The sequence below is a fragment of the Camellia sinensis genome, chromosome 11 (assembly GCF_055761805.1).
Source record: "Camellia sinensis isolate YWXY chromosome 11, ASM5576180v1, whole genome shotgun sequence".
Lineage (NCBI taxonomy): Eukaryota > Viridiplantae > Streptophyta > Magnoliopsida > Ericales > Theaceae > Camellia > Camellia sinensis.
This window is the reverse complement of record NC_138971.1, coordinates 105,580,178-105,604,680: the sequence shown is the minus strand read 5'-3', so window position 1 is coordinate 105,604,680 and position 24,503 is coordinate 105,580,178. Positions and strand designations below refer to the sequence as shown.

At 38.3% G+C, this 24,503-nt stretch overlaps 1 protein-coding gene across 3 annotated transcripts; it reads left to right on the top strand.

Moving 5' to 3' along the window:
- Nucleotides 1-139: 139 nt before the first annotated feature.
- On the top strand, nt 140-24,387 carry AMY3 (alpha-amylase-like 3). 3 transcript variants are annotated; one of them, XM_082894432.1, is made up of 13 exons: nt 140-611; nt 1,298-1,473; nt 1,736-1,790; nt 1,912-2,034; nt 2,171-2,291; nt 2,871-3,223; nt 9,581-10,218; nt 11,212-11,401; nt 19,767-19,873; nt 21,351-21,600; nt 22,873-22,995; nt 23,461-23,628; nt 23,845-24,387. In XM_082894432.1, exons 1-13 carry the CDS (start codon nt 330-332, stop codon nt 24,001-24,003), a joined length of 2,745 nt encoding a protein of 914 aa, XP_082750558.1. In that variant the 5' UTR covers nt 140-329; the 3' UTR covers nt 24,004-24,387. The 3 variants fall into 3 exon arrangements, with proteins under 3 accessions (XP_082750558.1, XP_028099207.2, XP_082750559.1); XM_028243406.2 differs by having other exon boundaries at nt 144-611; nt 1,298-1,428; XM_082894433.1 differs by having other exon boundaries at nt 259-611; nt 1,298-1,459.
- The last annotated feature ends 116 nt before the right edge of the window (nt 24,388-24,503 follow it).

Genomic DNA, 24,503 nt, shown 5'->3' with positions numbered 1-24,503 from the left:
AAAAAGTTAAAAAATTACTTAAAAAAGCCTGTTTTAGGATACATGTGATATAATTTATATAAGTTTTAGATAAATATATTTATTTGAGTTATCTCAAAAATCATCACAAATACCCCCTACCAACTATAGGCGATATTTCATAATTTCAAGCCAAAAAAAAAAAAAAAGAAGAAAATTTTAACAAAATAAAAAATTCAAAATAAATATCCATCACTAATTCTTAGTGCGTATATATATATATATATATACGCACTAAGAATTGCTAACAAATGTTCTATCTCTCTGTTTCTCTCTCTCTCTGTTCTGAGTGATTCATCAAAACAATAATAATGTCGACATTCGCTCTGGAGCCTCTTGGTTACCATTGTCGCAGAGAACACCCCAATTTTCGCCCAAATTACAAAAAGTCCAAAGCATTTTCATTAAATTACACTCCGAGACCGAGACGAAGACCAAGACCACTCTCCCATGGCTCGATCTTCTGCAACTTCAGACCTCCTCTCTCTCTTCCTCTCAGAGCTACCTCCACAAATACAGCTCTGGTGGAGGAGACCTTTGAATCTGAGGAAGTTCTCTTCAAAGAGACATTTCCCTTGAAACGAACTCAAAAGGTCCAAACTTTCTCACTTCTCTTATATATATTTTTTATGTTTGTTATAGATAGATATGTATATTGATGATGAGAGGGAAAGTAGAAAATAAATTGGGCTTTGAGAATGAAAAACTATGATCATTAGCTGAGCATGTAATTTGGTTGTGTTGTTGAGTGTTTTTCATTGGATTTTTTGTTTTTGTTTTTTCTGTTCTTGTTTTTGTTTTTTACTTAGTTTTCTTGGCTGCCAAACAGAAATTATGTTTTGGGTTTGATCACAATTATTGATTGACTTGGAATGAGGGGTGAGGGGAGTTGAATGACATTATCAAACTTTGTTGAATTTTAGATTTACTTCAATATGTGAAAGAAGTGAAAAAAAAAACTATATTTTCATATGATTTTTTCTTTTTGGGGCGGAAAAAAAATTATTTATTCATTTATTTACTTTTTGTGTTTATTTTTGTAAAACTAGTTTATAATTCAAAAAAAAAAAAAAAATGCGGAATACATGTTCTGAAAACTCAATCAACTTGGCTTAGCTCCCCCACTTTTTTTTAATATTCAAATAAAATTTGACTGTATTGAGTTTCTAAATTATCTAATATTTAGTATTTTTCTTTTTAATGTTACAATGTTCTTGCAGCAACCAAACAGAATTTTTTTTTTTGAATTGGGTTGTTTATTAGTCGATTGGAATCACAGGGTGAGGGAAAGATATCTATCAGATTGGATAATGGGAAAGACCAAGAAAATTGGCAGCTCACAGTGGGATGTAATCTTCCAGGGAAGTGGGTTCTTCACTGGGGAGTAAACTATGTCAATGACTTTGGCAGGTTTGCTTTATGTTTTTTTTTGAAGTGGAAGGTTTGTTCAAAAAGGTTTGCTTTATATTTCCAATTGTTCTTTATTCATACATTTAGTTTTGGGTTTGATGCTGGGAAACTTGCGTAAAAAAATACACGAAGGCACTAGTTAACAGAGTTTGAGTTCTATTCTTCACGAGCTTGTGGATTTTGGGTCTAATTTTGATGATTTGAGGTTTATAACTACATTTATTTTATGTATGGTAAAATCTTAATAATGACCTAGGATTATCTCAAAACTTGTGATAATTACAATTTTATCTTTTGAAATTTTCAGTGAATGGGATCAACCTCCTGTTGAGATGAGGCCTCCGGACTCTATTCTCATTAAGGTCTTTATTGATTTCTTGGATTTGAGTAATTCAGCTAGTTTTATTCCATCCATTTTGCTGCCATAAGTAAGAGCTTCTCTTCTTTTTTTTTTTTTTTGTTTTTTCTTTTTTTTCTTCTTAGGATTATGCAATCGAGACTCCTTTGAAGAAATCATCAGCAGTGGTGGAAGGAGATTTGTATTATGAAGTGAAGATCAATTTTAGTACCAACAGAGATATTGCAGCTATAAATTTTGTTTTGAAGGTTTGCTCTTAAATTTCTAGCAGCTGAAAGCTTTTGTTACACATAATACATAATTGATGTAATCTTTTCAGTATGTATGAATTTATTTATTCATTTTTATCTATTTGTTCTTTCCTTTTGGGGGCTTCTGTTGCAGGATGAGGAAACTGGAGCTTGGTATCAGCACAAAGGAAGAGACTTCAAGGTGGTTCTCATTGACAACCTTCACGAAGATGGCAATTTTGTTGGAGCCAAAAAGGGCTTGGGTATATGGCCAGGTTGTACAAAATAATTAACTGTATCTGACTCTGTCTGTGTTGAGGATTGATGCTGTGGGCATCTTTCCACTTGTAAATATTTCTTGTTTTGAGTCACTCCTGTCTTTTTCTTGTTTTGGTGTCACAGTTCAGGAAGGGCCTTTAAATAATTTGAATCTACTTGAACCAATGATTTAATAATAACAAAGTTTCTTTCTTTCTTTTATTTTTTCTTTCTAGAGAAAGGTTGTTAATGAGATCCATTTGTTAAAAGAACCGGTTGAGTGTAGTGAATAATGGTGAGATGTGGGTTTTGCGTAGACATCAAGTCAGTTTCGTGTTTAAATTATTTCATTTTCTGAAAACAGCTGTGGACAATAAAATAAACTTCATGAATCAATGTGTCATTCTGCTGAATCCACAATACCTATGTAAAAAAAAATCTGCCGAATCCAGAATACGGGATAGACCAAAGCCTTAAACTACCTTCTCATGCTACCTAAATTAATTTAATCATATTTTTGTTGGAGTGATTTTTATGTTTCTTTGCTTCCTAACGTCTTGACAAGGAACTGAGTGACAAGCTTTATTGGTTCCTAGGGGCTTTGGGACAGCTTTCTAGTGTGCTTCTCAAATCAGAAGGAGCTCATCCCAAGGGTGAAGACAGCAGTGAAAGTAGATATCCTAATCAGAAAAACAAGAGCCTTGAGGGGTTCTATGAGGAGCATTCTATCGTAAGAGAAGTTCTTATTAGTAACTCAGTAACTGTTTCTGTCAGGAAATGTCCGGAGATGGCCAAGAATCTTCTGTATATGGAAACGGATCTACCTGGAGATGTTGTTGTTCACTGGGGTGTTTGCAAGGATGATGGTAAGAAGTGGGAGATTCCAGCTGAGCCATATCCTGCTGAAACAGTAGTATTCAAGAATAAGGCATTGCGGACGCTGTTAAAGGTATAATTTAACACAGATTTTTAGTAAAATCGAAATCATGTGCTTTGGTGTTTCCCATTAAATACAGTTATTGCTGGGTATTTGGTGGTATTATACGTACTTACATGTATTTATGACACACTTGGTGATATACAGTGATATGCATGCATTCCTTTCACTCAGCTAACTTAGATATTTCTAAGTTGTTTGTAACTATTGTGGCCTGTGGTTGCTTAAATATTCTGCAATATAAAACACTTCCTCTCAAGATCCAATGGAACGTTGTGGCTTGCCATTTTCTTATGACAAAAAGGGAATCTATCCTAACAAAACCTTTTACAAACTTATGTAAGTTTTATTGGACTCGGTGGGTAACTTCTCAAGTTGGTGCTGGGTCCATGCATTAAACTGCCTTATCTATGTCTTCCAATAAATATTCTTATTACCCTTCAAAATTTAATCGATTGTCTTCATACATGTGCATACGTTTATATGTGTCAGTGGATGAATGTGTTGTTTGGAGACATTTTATTTTACTAAACAACCCAAGTCTTTAAATCGTCAAAGGACAAATGTTCCATGCTTCAGTTCTTTTTCCAAGCCTACTTCCATGACTATCGCCTCTTGTAACTTACAACGAAACAAGAATGAAACTTGCTGGAACAGATTCTTGCACATTATTGAATATAATGAGGGACAAATGAACAATGGATCATATGCTTTTCATCTGTATATAACTGTGGATTACTCTCTCTGTCTCTCTCTCTCCCCCCCTCTCTCTCTCTCTCTCTCTCTCTCGTGTGTGTGCGAGCGTTCGTTTCCCATCAGTGGGTGTTTTCTGTGATTTGATGTAATGGAGCATAAGATTCAGTTTTTGGTTGAAAAGTAAATCCATAAAACACAAATTATGTTTGTGTGGGGAATGATCTCATTTACAAAAGCAAAATAAGAAACAGTGGAACTGTATAAATAATGCATGTGCGTACATACTTGAATTTACAAATATAGATGTGCTGCTATACCATAGACTCATTTACAAATGGGGATTTGATTACTAGCATGAATGAGTTTGCCTGCATTTCCTACATGGTTGCTACTTTTCTTCATCTTGTAGTTATCCATTATTTTAACTTAACAATTTGATGAGCCAAAGGGGTTTGAGAACAAGTAATGGATCTTATCAACTGTCCTTTTTATATATAATCACACACACACACACAAAAAAAAAAAAAACACACACACACACACATATAAAGATCTATCAGTGTTACTGGTGACAAAAAAACAAAAAACTTACTATTAAGATCTTATCCTTTCAATACTTTAAAAAATGAATTTGATGAGCAAACAAATGCTTGTTCTGTCTAACAAAAAGAGATGGCTAAAAAAATATTTTATTTATATGTGAAAAATGGCGCATTATTAGTTAAGTTTTGCAAAACTGAGATCACTAGTTGTGGAAGATGATGAAGATTTTCAAGTGAAGGTAAAGAATGATGCCTTGTTCATGTTGTGCACCAAATTTTGTGATCTTGATGAAGAATGCGTCACAAGCTGTGACTTTCGTATTTGCCTGAGATGTAGGAAGTCAGGCAAATTGGGGCACACAATAGTCTAATGAGCTCAACTCTATGCATTTGAGTAAAGTTGCCCTAGGTGACTAAAGTTGAGCTAGGCGAGGTAGATAAGGCTTTGGTTGCTGTTGTGCGAGTGGAGGAGGAACGTAAGCTATCTTTTGTGCGAGCACAGAAAGCCTTGAATGAAGCGGAGTTGGCAACTTCCAGTTTGAGGAGAAAGAAAGCGATTCTTGAAGCAAGACTGGCGAGTGAAGAAGAAGGCCAGGGGGAAGAGGATCAAGCTTCCAGGGCCTTGATTTGATTTAGTTGGATCATAGCTTTGTAGCATATGATAGTCTAAGACTTTTTGTATGTTGGAGATTTGGCCTTCCTTTCTTTTTTGTAATTGAAAATCTTCAACTACTTGATGGAGCCAATTTTATACTTAGCTAACTCGCATTTGCTTTTATTATTTGTGATTATAGTTAGAATAAGTGTGGAAAACGAAGATATTCATTGACGAAAAAGCCCGAATGGGCACAATACATCTTATTGTAGTATATCATACAGTAGTGAGTAATATCTAAGGATAGTAAGCCTTTAACCATTTTGCATTGATGGGGCTTAGGAGGGTTTGAGAGTCAGGCTCAAAAATTCTGTAATAACCATTTTCATTGACTTCCTTTACTACATAAGGACCCTGCCACTTGGGTGTGTACTTGTGGTTTGATGTTCCCCTAATGACGTGGGGTGCAGCTTGTAACACTAAATCACCTTCTTGAAACTATCTCGGGCGTACCAGAGTATCGTAAGCTCGAGCTATACGGCTCTGGTAAACTTTAAGATTAGCCTGGGCCTTGTCCTTTCTTTCATCAATGACTTCCAGCTCTGATGGTCTGGAGTTCGGGGTAGTTCCACTTCGACGGGCCATTCGAGCTAAGGGTATGGCGATTTCCACTGGGAGGACTGCTTTCGTGCTATATACCAATGAAAAGGGGGTCATCTGAGTTGGCCTTATTTTGGACGTTTTGTATGCCCAGAGCGCCATTGGGAACACATGTGCCCAATTCCTTTGATAATCCTTGAGAGTCCTTGAAAGGATTTTAAGGAGTGTTTTGTTGGTTGCTTCAGCTTGTCCATTCCCCTGGGGATAGTAAGGCATTGATTTATGGTGTGTAATGTCGTAGGAGACCAAGAGTTGTTTGACTTGGCGGTTGATGAAAGGGGTCCCATTATCTAAAAGGATTACTTTGGGTATACCAAAACGACATATAATGAATTCTTGAATGAAATTGGAGATGGCGGCTCCTGTTGCCTTCTTCAGGGGGATGACTTCTACCCACTTAGTGTAAGTATCTGTAGCTGCCTTATTCAGGGGGATGGCTTCTACCCACTTAGTGTAAGTCTCTGTAGCTACCACAATCCATATGTGTCCCTTTGACGGTGGAGAGATAGGGCCAATAAGATCCATAACCCACGTGTGGAAAGGCCATGGTGAGCTTGAACTATGCAGATTGGTGGCTGGTGCGTGAATGAGGTTTCCATGGAGTTGGCTAGGTTTGCAGCGTTTGGCATACATTTTGGCATCTGCTTCCATGGTAGGCCAATAATAACCTATATGCAAAAGATGTTGGAATAGCTTGGCTCCACCTTGGTGCTCCAATTTGTGAGCAAGTTCTAAAACTTTATGGATTTCTGCTCCTGCTAAGCAACGTAATGGCTTCCCATCGAAGCCGTGCCTAAAAGGTTGCCCTTCTTGCAAAAAGAATTTCGGAGCTCGCTTCTTGATTATTGCAGCTGCGGAGCGGTCTGGCGGTAATGAATCTTCTTTGAGGTAATCTATATACACCTGATGCCAATCGGAAGTGATTTCTGTGAAATTACATTCAGCTTTTGGGGGAAATTCCTGGCATTTGGTGCACTTTCCTTGAAGGTCGTTTGCTTCCTTAGCCATGGTAGGCCAATAATATCCTTGTCGTTGTAGCCTCCTGTAGAGGCTCACGTCTCCTGTTCCGCAAGAATGATTGTGACCCCTTTCCAGTTTGGACTTGGCTTCAGTGAGGTCGATGCATCGTGCTAACAAACAACTAGGCCCTCCGTAGTAGAGGACTCCTTGGTAAATTGTGAAATGTTTGATTTCGTTCAAAGATAGCTTACCTGAGGGGGCACGAGTTCGTTGATGATTAGGGCTCTCCAGTTGGCGGGTTCTTTTTCGGGAAAGATAGTTGTTACCGAGCACGGCATGGAGCGCTTTAGAACTTTTATCTTGGTTGATTCTTCCGCGAATTCTACCTTAGAAGCCAAGATAGCGAGGGCGTCCGGTTGTCAATTACTGGAGTGAGGAGCATGTTCTATCCTTACCGTGTCAAATTTGTCTGTCAACCTTTGGACGATGGTTCTGTATGAAGCCAAAGGGGGCTCTTTGATAGCATAGTCTCTATTGGTTTGCTTAACCATGAGATTAGAGTCGCCTTTGATACATAAGAGACTTACTCCTAGATGGAGTGCTATCATAAGCCCTAGTATCATAGCCCTAGTATCAGGGCTTCGTACTTTGCCTCATTGTTAGAGCATTTAAAATCCAGTTTATACGACAAATTGACTTCGGTTTGATTTGGGGAAGTAAGGACTATTCCAGCTCCTCCCCCTTTAGAGGTGGATGATCCATCGAAGCTCAAACTCCACTCTGCTTCGGTGTTTACTTCAGCGGCTTGGAACTCGTCTCCTGGTAGTTCATCCGAAGGTGGCTCATGTTCTCCACTGGGGAACTCGTCTCCTGGCAGTTCATCCGAAGAGGTCAGCCAGCGCTTGACTCTTGATGGCCTTAGGAGCTTTGCAAGTGATGTCATATTCTGCTAATGAGAGGTGTTGGCCTAGTGAGGAGGAATCGGATGGGATCACTCCAGGTCATGAGATGGATGGGGTAAGAAAGGAGGTAATGACGGATCTTTTTGGTGGCGAAGACTAGGGCGAGGCAGTGCCGCTCTCAATGGGGGAATATCGGATCTCAGTCCCTTGGATGACTCTGCTTATGTAGTACACAGGTCGTTCGAGTTTGTCGATCTCCTGGGCGATCAGAGCCCCGACCGACTTTGGCGTGGAAGTGATGTACGGGAGTAAGGGCCTTGCCGGATGAGGAGTCGTCATGGAGAGAGGGGCAGTTAAAGCTGATTTCACCTCTTCGAATGCTTGTTGGTGTTCCTCATTCCAAATGAACCTGACATCCTTCTTTAGTAATGAATTGAAGGGTTATGTAATTTCGGCCATAGCTGGGATAAATCGTCTCAAGAAAGATGCCCGACCAAGGAAGGTTCTCAACTCGTCTAGATTTGTTGGTCATGGTATATTTTTGATGGTGGCGGCCTTTACTGGGTCAGGGTCTATCCCATGGTGATGAACGATGCAGCCAAGGAACTTGCCAGCAGTGACTCCGAATGCGCATTTAAGCGGGTTCATTCGGAGCCTGTATTTCTTACAGTGTTCAAAGACTCTTTGGAGGTCTTTAAGGCGACTTCTCTCTTCTTTGGATTTTACTACCAAATCATCGATGTAACACTCCAAGGTTTTGTGCGACATATCGTGAAAGATGGCTGTCATAGCTCTCTGGTATGTTGTTCCCGCATTTTTTAATCCAAAGGGCATTGCAGTATAGAAAAAGTTACCTATGGGAGTGCGAAATGCCGTCTTGGGAGCATCCTCTGGAGCCATCTTGATCTGGTTGTAGCTGCTGAAGCCATCCGTGAATGAGAACATATGGTGCCCGGCTGCTGAATCAATGAAGGTGTCTATGCTTGGGAGTGGGAACTCGTCTTTGGGGCAAGATTTGTTTAGGTCTCTGAAGTCGATGCACACTCGAATTTGGTCGTTCTTTTTGATAACTGGGACGATGCTAGAGAGCCAGGTGGGGTGCTGGATAGGTTTGATAAATCCTGCTCCAAGCAGCTTGACCACTTCGTCCTTGATGTTGAGCTCCACCTCAGGCTTATAAAATCTTACACCTTGCTTGACTGGGCGAGCCAGGGTGATGACGTTCAAACGATGCATGATAACATCTTTCTCTAGTCTTGGCATATCTTAAAATGTCCACGCAAAAATGTCCGAATACTTATTGATCAAGTCGATGAGGGGCCGCCTTTGTTCTGCTGGCAAATCTTTGCAAATGAAGATAGGACACCTGGGTGCTCCTTCAGGGGCTATGCTGATTTCTTTCAGTTCTTGCTTTTGGGGCCGAGGGCCGTCTTATAAACACTTTGGAGCAGGTCGGACCTCTTGCAATCCATCTTGCTTTAGGATTGCAACCGAGTTGGCGGGGACTTGGTTAGGGGATGAAATGGCTGTCTTGGTGAGGGATTTAACTTTCGAGCCTTCAGCTCCATCCAAATGTGTTATTGAAGGACAGTTAGATTTGTCAGAGTGTTTTTTTGTTGTTGAAAACGCCACAGGTTTTTTTCTCATTTTATTCCTCCTGAAAGCCTGTAAGAAGTGCATGTTGTTTGTTTCTTCTATAAGTGCATCTTGTTTATGTAAGTGTGATTACTTCTTACTAATTGTTTCTTCTATTTGGTACTTAATTAAGATGAAAGCCAGTAAGAAGTGTATCTTGCTTGGAAAAACTTCGTGTCTCCTGGAAAGTACTTAGTAGATGTTCGAAAATCATTTAAGTTATTCCTTCACTCATATTCTTCCTTTTGCCTTTTTTATCTGGCTAGTTTGGATTAGGATTTCTCATATGCCAGTTTTACTCTGGTCAAGAATGTCTATACATTTGTTTTTGTTCTTTTTATTGTATATTTTAATGACTATGCTTGCATCATGCTTTCAGAAAAAAGGTGGGCATGGTGGTTCAAGTTTATTTACTTTGGATGAAGGATACCTCGGATTTCTTTTTGTGCTCAAGCTAACTGACAACACATGGTTGAATTATATGGGAAATGATTTTTACATACCCCTTTCAAGTTCAAGTGGCTTGTCTGCAATATCTAGGCATGGCCAATCTGAAGGTCAGGTAGAGACAAATCAAGTAGCTTCTCCTGCCACATATACTGATGAAATCATCGATGACATAAGAAATTTGGTGACTGATATTTCCTCTGAAAAGGGTCAAATTAGAAGGATGAAAGAAGCTCAAGAAAGCATTCTTCAAGAAATCGAAAAGCTGGCTGCAGAAGCCTACAGCATCTTCAGAAGCTCTATTCCAACCTTTGCAGAGAAAGTTGTGCTGGAAGCTGAGGAAATAGTACCCGCTGCCAAAATATGTTCAGCAACAGGTTCAGGATTTGAAATTCTCTGCCAAGGATTTAACTGGGAATCTCATAAATCTCGAAGATGGTACATGGAACTCCATGAAAAAGTTGCAGAATTATCTTCTCTTGGTTTCACTGTGGTTTGGTTACCACCGCCCACAGATTCTGTGTCACCTGAAGGATACATGCCAAAGGATTTATATAACTTGAATTCCAGGTACTGCCTTATAAAATGCATGAAGATTTGTATGAATTTTACATGCTTAATATGGAGTACTAATGTGCATTACTGTACTTGATATTTTGAGAAAAAATGTTAAAGATACAAATTAAGATTTTACATTTGGACAAACAACCTATAATATTTACCTTCGTAGTCAAGCTCATTTATCTTGATTAATATTTCCATCAACTCGTTCTTGTTCACCACGGTCTGAATTTAGCAGGAATAGTTATGAACTATGATGTTAACATCTCATTTTCTTAGTATAATAAGATTGATATTTGGTTTAACGAACTTTTTTTTTTGTTTTGTTTGTCTTTTTTTATACATATTTTACTAGAATATACTTCTTTTCGAAAGTTCTTGGTCATACTAGCACTAGCCTTTTTAGTATAATTTTACTATCATATACATAAAATTGATGCTGAACTTAGCCATAAGCTCTGTATAGAAACTTCCTGGTTGGTATTTGATGCAGCTGCCTCTCCCTGCGTTTCTTGTTTAATAAGCTCATAATACAAATAAAAATAGAACAGGATCTAGAGGCTTGCAGCTATTTTTGCTAGTAAATTCATACGTGCCTTCTCCTGTGTTTATTCTTTTTTCATGCTTGTAGTTTCTGCCTTTTTTTTTTAAAAAGAGTTTTTAGGTGTAGAAACTGCATTGACATCTAATACTTTGACTTTGTTGAATCTGTAATTTGCTCCTGTGTTTTCTTAGATTTTACTTGACAATTTTTGTTGAAAGAAATAAGACTAAAATTTTTTGGTCTTGTTCGGTTGTGTGCTCATATGCGATTGATATTAAAATTAAAATTAAATTTCTTTCCACGTAATGGAGTAATTCTAAATTGTGAGTTTCTTTGTTGCGTTTAGATGGATAACCTGGAAAGACTTTTCTTAGCTCTTCTCATTTCTCTTCTTTTATATTGGAAGTAAATTGATTATACATGTGAATTATTGATTTCTGTTATGGAATAATGATCAGATATGGGAGTACTGATGAGCTGAAGGGTCTTGTGAAGAGATTCCATCAAGTTAATGTAAGAGTTCTTGGAGATGCTGTCTTAAATCACCGCTGTGCAGAGTATCAGAATCAAAATGGTGTCTGGAATATTTTTGGTGGTCGTCTAAATTGGGACGATCGTGCAGTTGTTGCAGATGATCCGCATTTCCAGGTAAATTCCTTCCCTGTGATGGGTCATTGAAGCTTTTGATCTTGGATGTTAATTTAACATCATTCAAAGTCAAAGTCTGCAAAAATTAATGATTTTAGTCATTTTTGGTGGTAATTATTAAAGGATTTAGTTGTTGAGAGTTGTCAGAAACTGGTTTTCAGCTTCTTCTGTCATAACTTGTTGCGTTTGATGGATTTTTCAACAACTCAAATGTGTCTATTTTCTAGGGGTGAGCATGGTGTGGTTGGGTTCAGTTTTAAAGTAAACCAAAACCAAACCAGTACTTACAGTTCCATAAAATTTGGAATCAAACCGAACCATGAAAATCTTGGAACCAAACAAAATCGAACCACAAAAACGTGGTTCGGTTCAGTTTATGAAAAGCCTAATTCCCAAGATTGTGATTTATGATCAAGTTCCAATATCAACAAGCAGAAGGATGGAAACAACAATTCACAAACAACTAAGAGTAATCTAAATCAATTAACAAATGGAAGTGAATTGATTTAGATCCAAACTTAGCAATCAATAATTGAACACAAATGATTTTAACGTGGAAAAATAATCACAATTGGAATCCTCCAATAGTGATTACGAAAAACCACTAGCCAAGAGGCTAAACAACAAATCCACTATGAGGAAAAATAAGATTACGCGAAGTTGTCTCGCCCAATCAATCTCTTAACGAATCCGCTTGATTGATCTAGAAACACTTGCGAATCTTCAATGCCCATCCTCTTCTTGGATTTGTCCCTTTGGTGTTGAATCCACAATCACCAACTTGATCGGAATCCACCGGTTGAACACTTGGAAGATAGAATCATTGAAACCACCTTGAAGAGCTCCAACAATTGCATGAGATGTATGAAATAATCTATGAATTATCAAGGGGAAACATTAAAAATCACTCACAATTCTCTTACTTTGTTTTTCACACTTTCCAAAGAGAGAACCAGATGAATCAAACTCAGATCTCAGGGAATAAAAGGTTATAACAAATTCTGTTCACAATGACTGCTTGAGTGCAACTTTCATCGATCGAGTGGTGAACATAGGCTTGCAGCATTTTTAAAACTCAAGACAAAAATCCTGTGAAGACAAAATCATCACTCGAGCACAACTTTGGTCACTTGAGCGGTAAATCCACCCTTGCAGCATTTCTGAAACTCAGGCTGAGATCTTTGCTCAAGCACAACTTCCATCTCTCGAGTGATGAGCTCATTCTTGAAGCACTTCTGAAACCCAGACTGAACAGCAACTGTAGAACTGATGCATGGGAGAGATCAATTAGGATAGGATTCGTACTCTAAGCTCTCAAACACTCAAACCAAAACAAGAACAAAGGAAATATACATCTGAAATGTATTTGTCGGTTGGGATTGAAAAGTAACAATGCTCTTCAAAATTCAATTTGTGCACTGTAAATATGTTTTAAAACATTTATAAGATGAATACATCATGTGTGTTGGAACAGTTGTCTTTTATATTATATTAATGAGGGCACTATTGTCATATTGTCATAATTTAGTTTTATTATAAATGTGTGCTAAGGTGGAAGGTTTGTTACACACCCTAATACCTATTTATTTAATTCTCTCTCTCTCTCTCTCTCTTCTCCTCTAACCCTAACCCTAATTTCTCATATTCTGCACATCAACTATGTGTATGTCAATGTTTTACAATTGTTTTGCATTCTTTAGAATGAAATTGTTATGTGAATGATATATTGATGTTTAAATTATGGAATATATGGCTCTTTAATTTTAATTAATATTATGTTGCTTTGTTTATTTATTACTGTTAGATTTGCATAAAAGAAAGAAAAGGAAGAGAACTGTATATTATTCACTCTCATAAACCTATTAGGGTTACACATACTTATAATAAAAGACTAAAGGTTACACATACTTATAATAAAAGACTAAAGGAACAAAAGACATAACTATCCTTAACTACCCTTATACAATAATACTTAACACTCCCCCTCAAGTTGGTGCAAAGATATCTCTCATGCCCAACTTGCAGCAAATAGGATGGAAAACTTTACTACTAAGACCCTTAGTAAAGACATCAGCCAATTGATTTGCAGACTTCACAAAAGGCATACATATGAAACCCTTATTCAATTTCTCCTTGATGAAATGTCTGTCAATCTCAATATGCTTGGTTCTATCATGCTGAACAGGATTGTGAGCAATACTAATGGCAGCTTTGTTGTCACAGTACAGTGTCAATGGTTCACTACAAACAAACCCAATATCATTCAACAAGGACTGGAGCCACATCAATTCACATGTACCATGCGCCATAGCCCTGTATTCTGCCTCTGCACTAGATCTGGACACCACTGTTTGTTTCTTACTACGCCATGTCACTAAATTTCCCCCCACAAATGCACAATAACCGGAGGTAGATCGCCTGTCATCTATAGAACCAGCCCAATCAGCATCTGTGAATGCCTCCAACCTCAAGTGACCATGATTGGAAAATAAAATCCCTTTTCCAGGAGCAGATTTAAGATACCTCAAAATACGATACACTGCATCCAAATGAGGGGCACGAGGCTCATGCATAAATTGACTCACTATCCCAACCGCATAGGCAATATCTGGACGAGTGTGGGATAAATATATAAGTCTTCCAACAAGTCGCTGGTACCTTTCCTTCTCCACAAGATCACCAACACCACTACAAAGATGGTGATTAGCCTCAATTGGAGAATCAGCAGGTCGGCAGCCTAATATGCCAGTTTCCTCAAGAAGATCTAGAATATACTTTCGCTGAGAAAGAAAGATGCCTTTGTCAGATCTGGCAACTTCAATCCCAAGAAAGTACCGCAATGAACCAAGGTCTTTGATCTCAAATTCCTTGGCCAACAGCATCTTAAGATGTGTCACTTCTTCCTCATCATTACCTGTCACAACTATGTCATCCACATACACTATAAGCACAGTTACCTTATTTGCGTGACGTTTGACAAACATTGTGTGATCTGCATTGCTTTGCTTATACCCGAACCTCAACATAGCCTTTAGGAATCTGTCAAACCAAGCCCGAGGAGATTGTTTTAAACCATATAACGCCTTTTTCAACCTACAAACTTTCCCAACTGTAGACTGAGATGAGAATCCTGGTGGTATATCCATATATACCTCCTCCTCCAAATCACCATGGAGAAATGCATTCTTCACGTCTAACTGCTGTAAAGGCCATCCCAAATTAGCTGCACATGAGAGAATAGCTCGAATGGAATTCATCTTCGCCACAGGAGCAAAGGTTTCTTGGTAATCAATTCCATATGTCTGAGTAAATCCCTTGGCCACTAACCGTGCTTTGTACCGTTCAATTGTTCCATCTGCTTTCTGCTTGATGGTGAACACCCATTTACACCCTACAGGCTTTTTTCCACTAGGAAGAGAAACCAACTCCCAAGTGTTATTCTTGCTTAGAGCTTGCATCTCTTCTACCATAGCTACTTTCCACTTAGGATCATTGATAGCTTCTGTCCAACCCTGGGGAATACATGCAGAAGACAAAGACGAAACAAAAGCACGATATGTAGAAGACAATGAATCGTATGACACAAATTTAGAAATGGGGTGTTGAGTACATGCCCTAACCCCCTTTCTAAGAGCAATAGGAAGACTCGAATCATTGACAACAGGACTCTCAACTACAGGTAGAGGGATAGACTGAGATGCATTACCTGGAACTGGCATGAGGGATGATGATGGGTTTGGTGGCACAAGAGATGCTTGCTCTTTCGGACGTCGAGAATAAGTCTTAAAATCAGCCCTGTCCAAACGACCACTAATGTCAGGCTCCACATCAAGAGAACTATTAGGCTCCCCCTCACCATAAATAATAGTCCGCTGACTAGGAAGGAAAAAAGACAACTCGTGTTGATAGGCCATCTCCTCATCCGCAATCTCATCCATACCACTACTCTCCCCCGGAGGAGATGGCGGAGGAGAAGGAAAGAAGGACACAGCTTCACGGAAAGTGACATCCATACTGACATACACTTTGCGAGTGTGAGGATCATAACATTTGTAACCCTTCTGAGTAGCAGAATAACCAATAAAGACACAACGCACAGCCTTAGGATCGAGTTTCCCACGAGTACGAGGTTGCAAATGAACAAAACAGACACACCCAAACACCCGAGGAGGAAGAGACGAGGTGGGATATGCGACAGGAAGCAGTTGAAGAGGAATTTGGAATTGGAGGACACTGGAAGGCATACGGTTGATAAGGTAAGCAGCGGTAAGAACAGCATCACCCCAAAAAGACTTAGGGACATTCATGGTAAACAAGAGAGAGCGAGCAACTTCAAGAAGATGGCCATTCTTGCGTTCGGCAACCCCATTCTGTTGAGGAGTACCAACACAACTAGTCTGATAAAGCATGCCATGCTCCTCTAAATATGCCCGAAAAACGCCATCAACATACTCAGTCCCATTATCACTACGAAGAATTTTGATTTGAGCATTAAAAAGATTGGTCACCATTTTATGAAAAGTTTGGAAACAAGAAAAAACTTCACTCTTAGTTCGAAGCAAGTAAATCCAAGTCACACGGGAAAAACAATCAATAAAAGTAACAAACCATCGATACCCAGAAGTAGAAACCACAGGGGAAGGGCCCCACACATCAGTATGAATAAGCATAAAAGGAAAAGTACTTCTTTTATTAATTGAAGGGTAACAAGTACGTTTATGCTTTGCAAGTTCACAAGCATCACAACCAAAAATACTCCTAGGACAATCACGAACTAAAGAAGGAAAAAGTTTCTCTAAAACATTAAAGGAAGGATGACCCAAACGGCGATGCCACTGATGAAGGAGAGAAAGAGAGGAGCCAATAGTGCACTTGAGAGCTTGAGATGGGACGACAGGAGGAACGGCATCCAGAAAGTACAGCCCACCTTGTGCTCTACCATTGCCAATCGTTTTCCCCGTAGCCAGGTCCTGAAAGACACAATGAGTAGGAAAAAATGTCACTGAGCAATTTAGAGAAGTAGTAAGACTACTAACAGAAAGCAGATTAGTGGAAAAAGTAGGAACATGAAGCACAGAGGAAAGAGAAAGCAAAGATGAACAATGAACTGAACCCTTGCCAGAGACAGAGGATAAAGTGCCATCAGCCACTCGAACCTTGTCTCGGCCGGAACAAGGAGAATAAGAATAGAAAAGACTAGAGGCACCTGTCATGTGATCGGTGGCACCGGAATCAATAATCCAAGAAGGCGATGATAAGGTACTAAGAGCACTAGCAGGAATACCTGTGTTGGCAAAATTGGAAGAAGCAGAAGTAGAAGAAGCTGTGGTAGAAGGAGAGTCAAGTCGAGCCATCAAACGTCTGAGAGTGTGTAACTCATCCTGGGAAAGAGTGTTGGGCTCAGAAGGACTCACAGCAATCTCGGACACATGTGCTTGGGGTCGAGCTGTACTACCACGACCTCGACCCCGAGTAGGGCGACCATTCAGTTTCCAACAATGCTCTCGATCATGTCTGTCTTTCCCACAATAATCACACTTCAAGCGATCTCGATCAACCAGTGTACCCTGACTCCCAGACTGAACTGGACTCGGCCGAGGAGCCCGAGGAGGAGGAGCAACAGCTAAAGCAGAACGATCCTGAATAGAGGAATGTACCATAGCACTACGGCGACTCTCCTCTTGCTGGACAAGGGCATAAGCCTCGCGTAGGGTGGGAAAAGGTGAACGACCCAACACCTGGACGCGAATCTGATCATACTCCAAGTTCAAGCCAGCAAGGAAGTCATACACACGCTCTTTCTCAACGGTTTGTTGAAACAATGTGGCATCCTGAGAACAAACAGCCTGGAAGCTTTGGTAATAGTCTAGTTCCTGCCACAAACTACTCAACTCAGCATAGTAGACTGCGAGTGATCTATCTTTCTGATCTAAGCTCCGAAGCTTCTTCCTCAACTCATACGCCTGTGCATCATTACCTTGTTGGGAGTACATTTGGGCTGCAGCTGTCCAAATCTTATGAGCAGTATCTAATAAAAGGAAACTCCGACTAATAGTGGGCTGCATAGAGTTGATGAGCCAAGTCATAACAAGAGCATTTTCAGAAATCCATTGAGTATGGAGTGAGGCATCACCATCCGGTAGGGGAAGAGAACCAGTAATGTAGCCAGTCAAACGGCGAGCAGCAATAGCAAGACCACATGAGCGGGACCAAATCAAATAGTTGGAACCATCCAATTTAACAGGACTAATTTGAAGAGAGGGATTGTCGGTAAGAGTCATAACACGACGGAGGCCACCCTCATCACTAATTGTATCCTTAGTCTCACCCTCAGCCATTGAAAATTAAATGCCCACAATAGGAAAAAAGCAAATACCAGTCGAAAAACAGCAAAAACCAACAGAGGCAATCCACCAACTCAACTTAGGGACAATAGTTACCTCTAGAGACAAAAACAGAGCCGAAACAGGGGCTGGAGAGACCAAAACCAGTCAGAAACTGAGAGAAAACGTGCTGAAACTGAGGAAAATTGACAAAAATAGAGTGAAAGCTTGCCAAATCATCAAAACCAGTCCTCCCAACCCTAGATCAGTCCCAGTCGGCTCCCAAGGTAGAGGGAGGAAGAGAAAAAACAGCCAAAAACAGGCCGCAGCAGGGGCTTCCAAAAAATCAATCGTTTTTTCCAAAAATCAACAAAAATTGGAAAAACACTCAAAAACTCATCAAAAAATTAAAATAAAAATCTAGGGTGAAAACCCATCAAATTTCGACCATAAAGGATTTTTTTTTTTTTTTTTTTTTTTTTTTTTTTTTTCTGATTTTTTCTGTGTACAAGGAAGAACGAAAGAAACAAGAAAAAGAAACGAATCTTCAAGAAGGAAGATGATGCTCTGATACCATGTTAGATTTGCATAAAAGAAAGAAAAGGAAGAGAACTGTATATTATTCACTCTCATAAACCTATTAGGGTTACACATACTTATAATAAAAGACTAAAGGTTACACATACTTATAATAAAAGACTAAAGGAACAAAAGACATAACTATCCTTAACTACCCTTATACAATAATACTTAACAATTACTTTTGAATATTCTATTCAAATTTGACATATAATAAATTTATAAAAATATAAACTTTTAATAACTTATGCCCAGCTTTTAAAAATAAAAATAAAAATAAAAATTGCCTTGTTGGCATGTCCATGTGTCATGTCACCTGTCCTTGTGTGCGCTACTTAGATCATAATTGGGTGGATTGGTTGACTAATGACATAAGGGGCTGTATGGTGTGGAAATTTGGGAGTGTTTTGAGGGTGAAGGAAGATTTCTTTCATCGTTAGCAATGGATGCAAAGTGCTGTTTTGGCAGTACTCCTAGTGTGGGCCAAGGCCTTTCAGGGAGATTTTTCTAAATCTTTATGGGATTGTGGTGGTTAACTCAGGTATCTTGTTGGAGGATTGTTGGAAGTGCTTTGGACTCTTATCTTTTGGAGTCCTTTTTAGGATTGGGAGGCGGAGTCAGTTGAGGCTTTGTCTGGAATACTTTAGGGCAGGTGTGGAAAGGGCTTAAGAATGGTAGTATTTTTGGTGGTCTCCTTTTATCGGAAGCTGGTTGGGTGGGGGATATCCTTTCTGTTGAAGGGGATTTGGCATTCAAAGGCTCCTGTTAGTGTTACTTTGTTTTCTTAGACGATGGCCAGATGATGGACAATTTGAGGCAAGGAAAAGTCTTGTTAGCTTGGTTCTGCATGTGCAAGAGTGCAGGGAAAAGTGTGAATAATATTTTATTGCATTACCTTGTTGCTAAAGAGGTGTGGAGTATGTTGTTCCCTATGTTTGGAGTTGAGCAGGTGATGCAGCGGTCAATTAAGGAGGTGTTTGTTTCATAGAGAAGGGTTCATCGAAGGGCCAGTTTTTACAAGTTTTTGATGTCTAATGTGGTGCTTGTGGAGATTGAGGAATAGGAGATCTTTTGAGTCTGTAGAGAGTTCAATATTTTGTTTTTGCTCAGGGAGACTTTTCTTCAATTTCTTCTACTGTCTTTTTGGGGAGTTGTATATCTTTTATATATATATAGTAGAATCATAGTTTTCTTTTATGTGTACATTGTGTGTACAAGTTTGAGCTCCCTGTGGTTGGCTGGCACCTTTTAATACATAAGCTAACTTTTCTTAACTAAGAAATCCCAATCTGCATCCTTTTCTTTCACTAGGATAAATTCTTAGCAAAAAGAAGGATCGCTAAAGTTTCTCATTCTGCTGGAATTATTGTTAACTGTGTATGCAATGATTAGACTGTTGATGGATGTTTGCTTTGTGTATTTACATTGAAGATTGTTTAAAAAACCTTGTTTCTGTCATACAGGGAAAGGGAAACAAGAGTAGTGGAGATTGTTTCCATGCTGCTCCAAATATTGATCATTCACAAGAATTTGTGAGGAAGGATCTCAAAGAATGGCTATGTTGGCTGAGGTTAGTTATGTTCGCCTTTCCTTTTTGAGAATTTCCTTGATATATGATATCTTGTGTGCAGTGGTGGCTCCATGAATTTTGGTTGGGTTTATATTCCAAAACTTAAATTAGAATTTATATAAAAGAAATCACACATATCTATATCTATCATTCACTTCCAATAAATCTTCACACATATCTATATCTATCATCCGCTTCCAATAAACCTTCTAATTTAAACTTCTCAAATCACAAATAAAAGAGAATTTGAATATATTGATGAATTGTTTCTATCCAAAATAAATTTATGGAGCGCTACAATTGCTTGCTGTCGATGAGTCTACAACTCATACCCAGTCTTGATGGTGCTTGAAGGCAGTTTTTTTTCCAAATTTAGTGTACTAATTCAACATAATCTATTTTTACCAAGAGAGCTATCTTTCGGCTATTACCTTTTTCTTTTGTTGATCTGAGGGTATATTTTTGATCGTTGTATGAGGCTACAGTACTGCAACGTATCAACCAAAAAAAAAAAAAAAAATGTAGTGTATGAACTAGATACATTTTGGGTGTGGCCACTCCATGCCAACTTTATATGTATACCATACACTTCACTTTGTAAACACTTTTTGGGTAAGTAGCATTGTTTATGAGAGTATTACATTAGAATTAAAAAAGATTGTGAGTGGGTTATGAGGTTGGTGTACAAAGTTTGAGGTGGGTGTGTTGGGTGTTCCAGATCTGTGGGAGGGGAGGAATTCAAAATATGTGAACTTCGGTGTTCAAATTCTGAGTAGGGCTGATTAATATATATTGCCTATATATACAAAGATAAACAAAGTCAGGCCACACGTGCCTCTGCCTCTGCTTGTGCGCATTTTGGGCTAGACTTTATTATTTTTATCTGTCCTATTTCACTTGTTGGATCATGGGGATTGTTTGCCCTTTCTAGAGAGTTTTTGGACATTGTGGTCAACAGAGTGTAGATTATAGAGTATAGGATATAGGGTCATAATTTTGTTTTGTGTACAACCTGTGTATCCCTTGATGCTGTTTATCAACTATATTCACCTGTCTGAGAGGGACATCTGCCTGGATGTGTATATATCATGAAGTCAAACTGTGTTCCTCATTTACCATAACACATTTGTGCATTTTCTTCTTTTTGGTTTGGATTCTATTATATTTCCAAATATGATGATTGCACCTGTTTAGTCTCTTCACTTCTGGGTGTCAGTATTCCATTATTTGAACAAAACAAAAATAAACTACTCAGGGATGCAAATATATGTATAAATTTAAAAAGGTTCATGTATTACTTATAATTTGTATCTTTTATTTTTGCATTTGAGCATTGAAAGTTCAATGGAAGCTTTACTCTTATTAAGTTGACGTGTGATATTTCTCTGGTCTGTACTCACTTTCTGATTCTTCTGACTCTTCTGACTAGGCAGTAAGTTTGAATGTTGAGTTTTTGCTGCTGATACTTGACCTGCAGGGAAGAAATCGGGTATGATGGATGGAGGCTTGATTTTGTTCGGGGATTTTGGGGAGGATATGTCAAGGACTATATTGAAGCAAGTGAACCTTACTTTGCTGTAGGCGAGTATTGGGATTCCCTCAATTACACATATGGTGAGATGGATCACAATCAAGATGCACATAGGCAGAGAATTGTTGACTGGATCAATGATACTAATGGAACTGCTGCTGCTTTTGATGTCACGACAAAAGGAATTCTTCATGCTGTAAGCATTCATTCACAAGATGTTATTCTTGGCTTTTGGAAGAAATTACAGTCAGTCTGTTGTTTTTACATGACTTTAGAAATGGACCAAGTGAATGGCCTTTCTAACTGCATGTAAAATTAACATTTTCCCTCAGCATTTCTTGCTTCATAACATAGATACATTTTGAGATTACAGTTAATTTTCTTTTTTCTTTTTCTTTTTCTTTTTTGGTAACAATTAAAGTGATTTTCTCCACATTGTGAAATCAATTTATGCATCCCCAGTACCTTATACAAGCAGTTACTTTAAAATTCTGGATCTAATATGATTCACATTATGACTTGGTAGAATCTTGTTAGTTTTTAGGAGTACATAGATATTTGTACAAGATGTTAATATACACTTTTATTTTGACTTGGTGATCCATCATTTCTCTTTTTTAGTTTTAGGCAGCATGATGTCTGTTTTGCGATTCTGTTGGACAATTAGCTTCCATGTCTTTCCTCTGTACATCAACATGTCTGTTTGTCCTTGCCTCTTTAGAAAGATGTCAATCTGCATCATGTCACCTTCTTACTCGTGCTGTTTCAAGTTTTGTGAACATGGCCACACCATCTTTGCATTTTCTTTCATCTTCTCCCGCATAGGTACTCCAACTTCTGTTGATTATATTCATTTGAAGCTCTGTCCTCTGTTGGCTTTCATGCAATTGTCTAGATATTGCATTTTAGTAGAACTAACTGTTTCTTACTTGCCATCTTTCTTTCACATAAAGCATGGCTAGTTTGCTATGTAAATTTAAATCTATCCAAAAGCAATTCTTTGCTTCATCCATGCCACTTCTATGATCAGCATCTTCATTTGTACAGCCAGTTATACCTGTGAGTTTCATGTGAGTTTAGAGAAGAAAAATATTATTGCTTAAATCTCACTTACTTTAAAATGTGTTCTTAATACAACTTAAATAGAAACCAACCCTAATGAGTAAAAGATGACAAAAATACAAGAGTACCCTTAACCCAAAAATAAAATAATAATACCAAAATTTCATCTTCACAATACCTGCTACTCTTTTTGAATGTTTGATGTCCTAGGATCTCCCGCACATTCTCTGGTTTTGCTCTGAATATTTGGAGGTGGTGCAAAAAGAGAAAAACTTCAAATTTTATTTTTCAAAATGATTTTACTTTTTTGATACTCTCCTCCTTGCACTCTTTCCTATGTTACATTTCCTCTTTATATTATCAGTCCAAACGTAAAATAGACTTACAGAACAAATCTTCTATATAGGCACTTGAAAGATGTGAATATTGGCGATTATCAGATCAGAAGGGAAGACCTCCAGGGGTTGTTGGGTGGTGGCCATCCCGGGCTGTTACGTTTATAGAAAATCATGATACTGGTTCTACTCAGGTAGACTTATTATTCTGATTACCCTTCTTTTTTAAATAATTGTTTTTGTTATTTTGTTTTACCAGAAGCTATTATGCTCAATTATCCAAGATTGACCAACTAGAAAATTATATATGAAACAAAATGTACCTGTGCTGTACCCCTTTCTCTCACCTTCCTCTTTTAAGATCCGAGTGTATTCCTATGGCGTATGTTAGAACCTCTCCACTTGCCATATGGTTTGAACTTCGCAGTGATGCTTGGAAGGACAGATAAAAAAAAGTCATCAGACAGGCAAGGGTTGAAATATTTTTCCACCTGCTGTTGAATTGTTGCATGTTGCTTGAAAATTTGACCAACAAGAAGAGATTCTAGCAAATCTAGTTAATGTTGATAGCTTTTATGTTGGATATTGTAAGAGTATGATCTAACTTGTTTACCTTTGTCCTATTTTCTCTTTTTTTCTTATTCATTTTTTCCTTGAAGGGTCATTGGAGATTTCCAGGTGGAAAGGAGATGCAAGGGTATGCTTACATCCTGACTCATCCTGGAACACCAGCAGTTTTCTATGATCACATTTTCTCTCACATGAAATCTGAAATTTCGGAACTTATCTCTTTGAGAAACCGGAACAAAATCCATTGTCGGAGTACGGTAAGTATCATTAATTTCATTGCTACCCTTTATTCAAATGTAGCAAGCACAATTGAGCCCTTGCATGAGATTTTGGTCAACTTGATAGATGACAAAAGCAGAACAATTCTTAGATTGTGTTATATACATATATGTTAAGTTCTATATATCCTATACATGCAGGTCCAACAAATTACTAATCATCTCTCTCTCTCTCTCTCTCTCTGTATGATTCAGATTAAAATAACAAAGGCAGAAAGGGATGTTTATGCAGCTGTGATCGAACAAAAAGTGGCAATGAAGATAGGTCCAGGCCACTATGAGCCCCCAAGTGGGCCTGAAAGATGGTCTTTGGCTACAGAGGGAAGAGATTACAAGGTCTGGGAAGCATCATAAAAATATCATTGTATCAAAGCATATGAAGCTCATTGAAGAACATTTTGACCCATGAGGTACAATTACCTTACCTACAAATTAAATTGAAACTTCCCCCTGATAGTATACATCACTTGAAGATGGTGTGGCTGCTGTTTGAGATATGTTACCATGGCTGATTAAGTGATAAGATATGGGAATGGATCAGACTCAAATTATATATATCTATATATTACATTTATATGTTGGAATACTAGGTGTAAACTCTTGAACATAAACATGCTTGAGGGTATATTATAAGATCTGGGACCAAAAATTTAAAATATGTATACTATACAGTTATACCATAGCCAAAGATGCTTATTGTATTTGTTCTTATTAAATAAAATAAGTGATTTATCCTAATTTGGTCTCCCCTTGTTGTCTTTGAATGATTTTGTTGGATGAGGTGCAACCAAACTAGTGTAGCTGACAGGGAATGAAGGATTTTCGTCTACCTAGTAACTTGAAAGAGAGAATAC

What these genes read in the sequence shown, in the direction of transcription:
- AMY3 (XM_082894432.1), top strand. Translation starts at nt 330, where the DNA reads ATGTCGACATTCGCTCTGGAGCCTCTTGGTTACCATTGTCGCAGAGAA. An exon ending in CCTTGAAACGAACTCAAAAG is followed by an intron (nt 612 to 1,297) that starts GTCCAAACTTTC and finishes TTGGAATCACAG; the next exon opens with GGTGAGGGAAAGATATCTAT. An exon ending in TGGAAGGTTTGTTCAAAAAG is followed by an intron (nt 1,474 to 1,735) that starts GTTTGCTTTATA and finishes TGAAATTTTCAG; the next exon opens with TGAATGGGATCAACCTCCTG.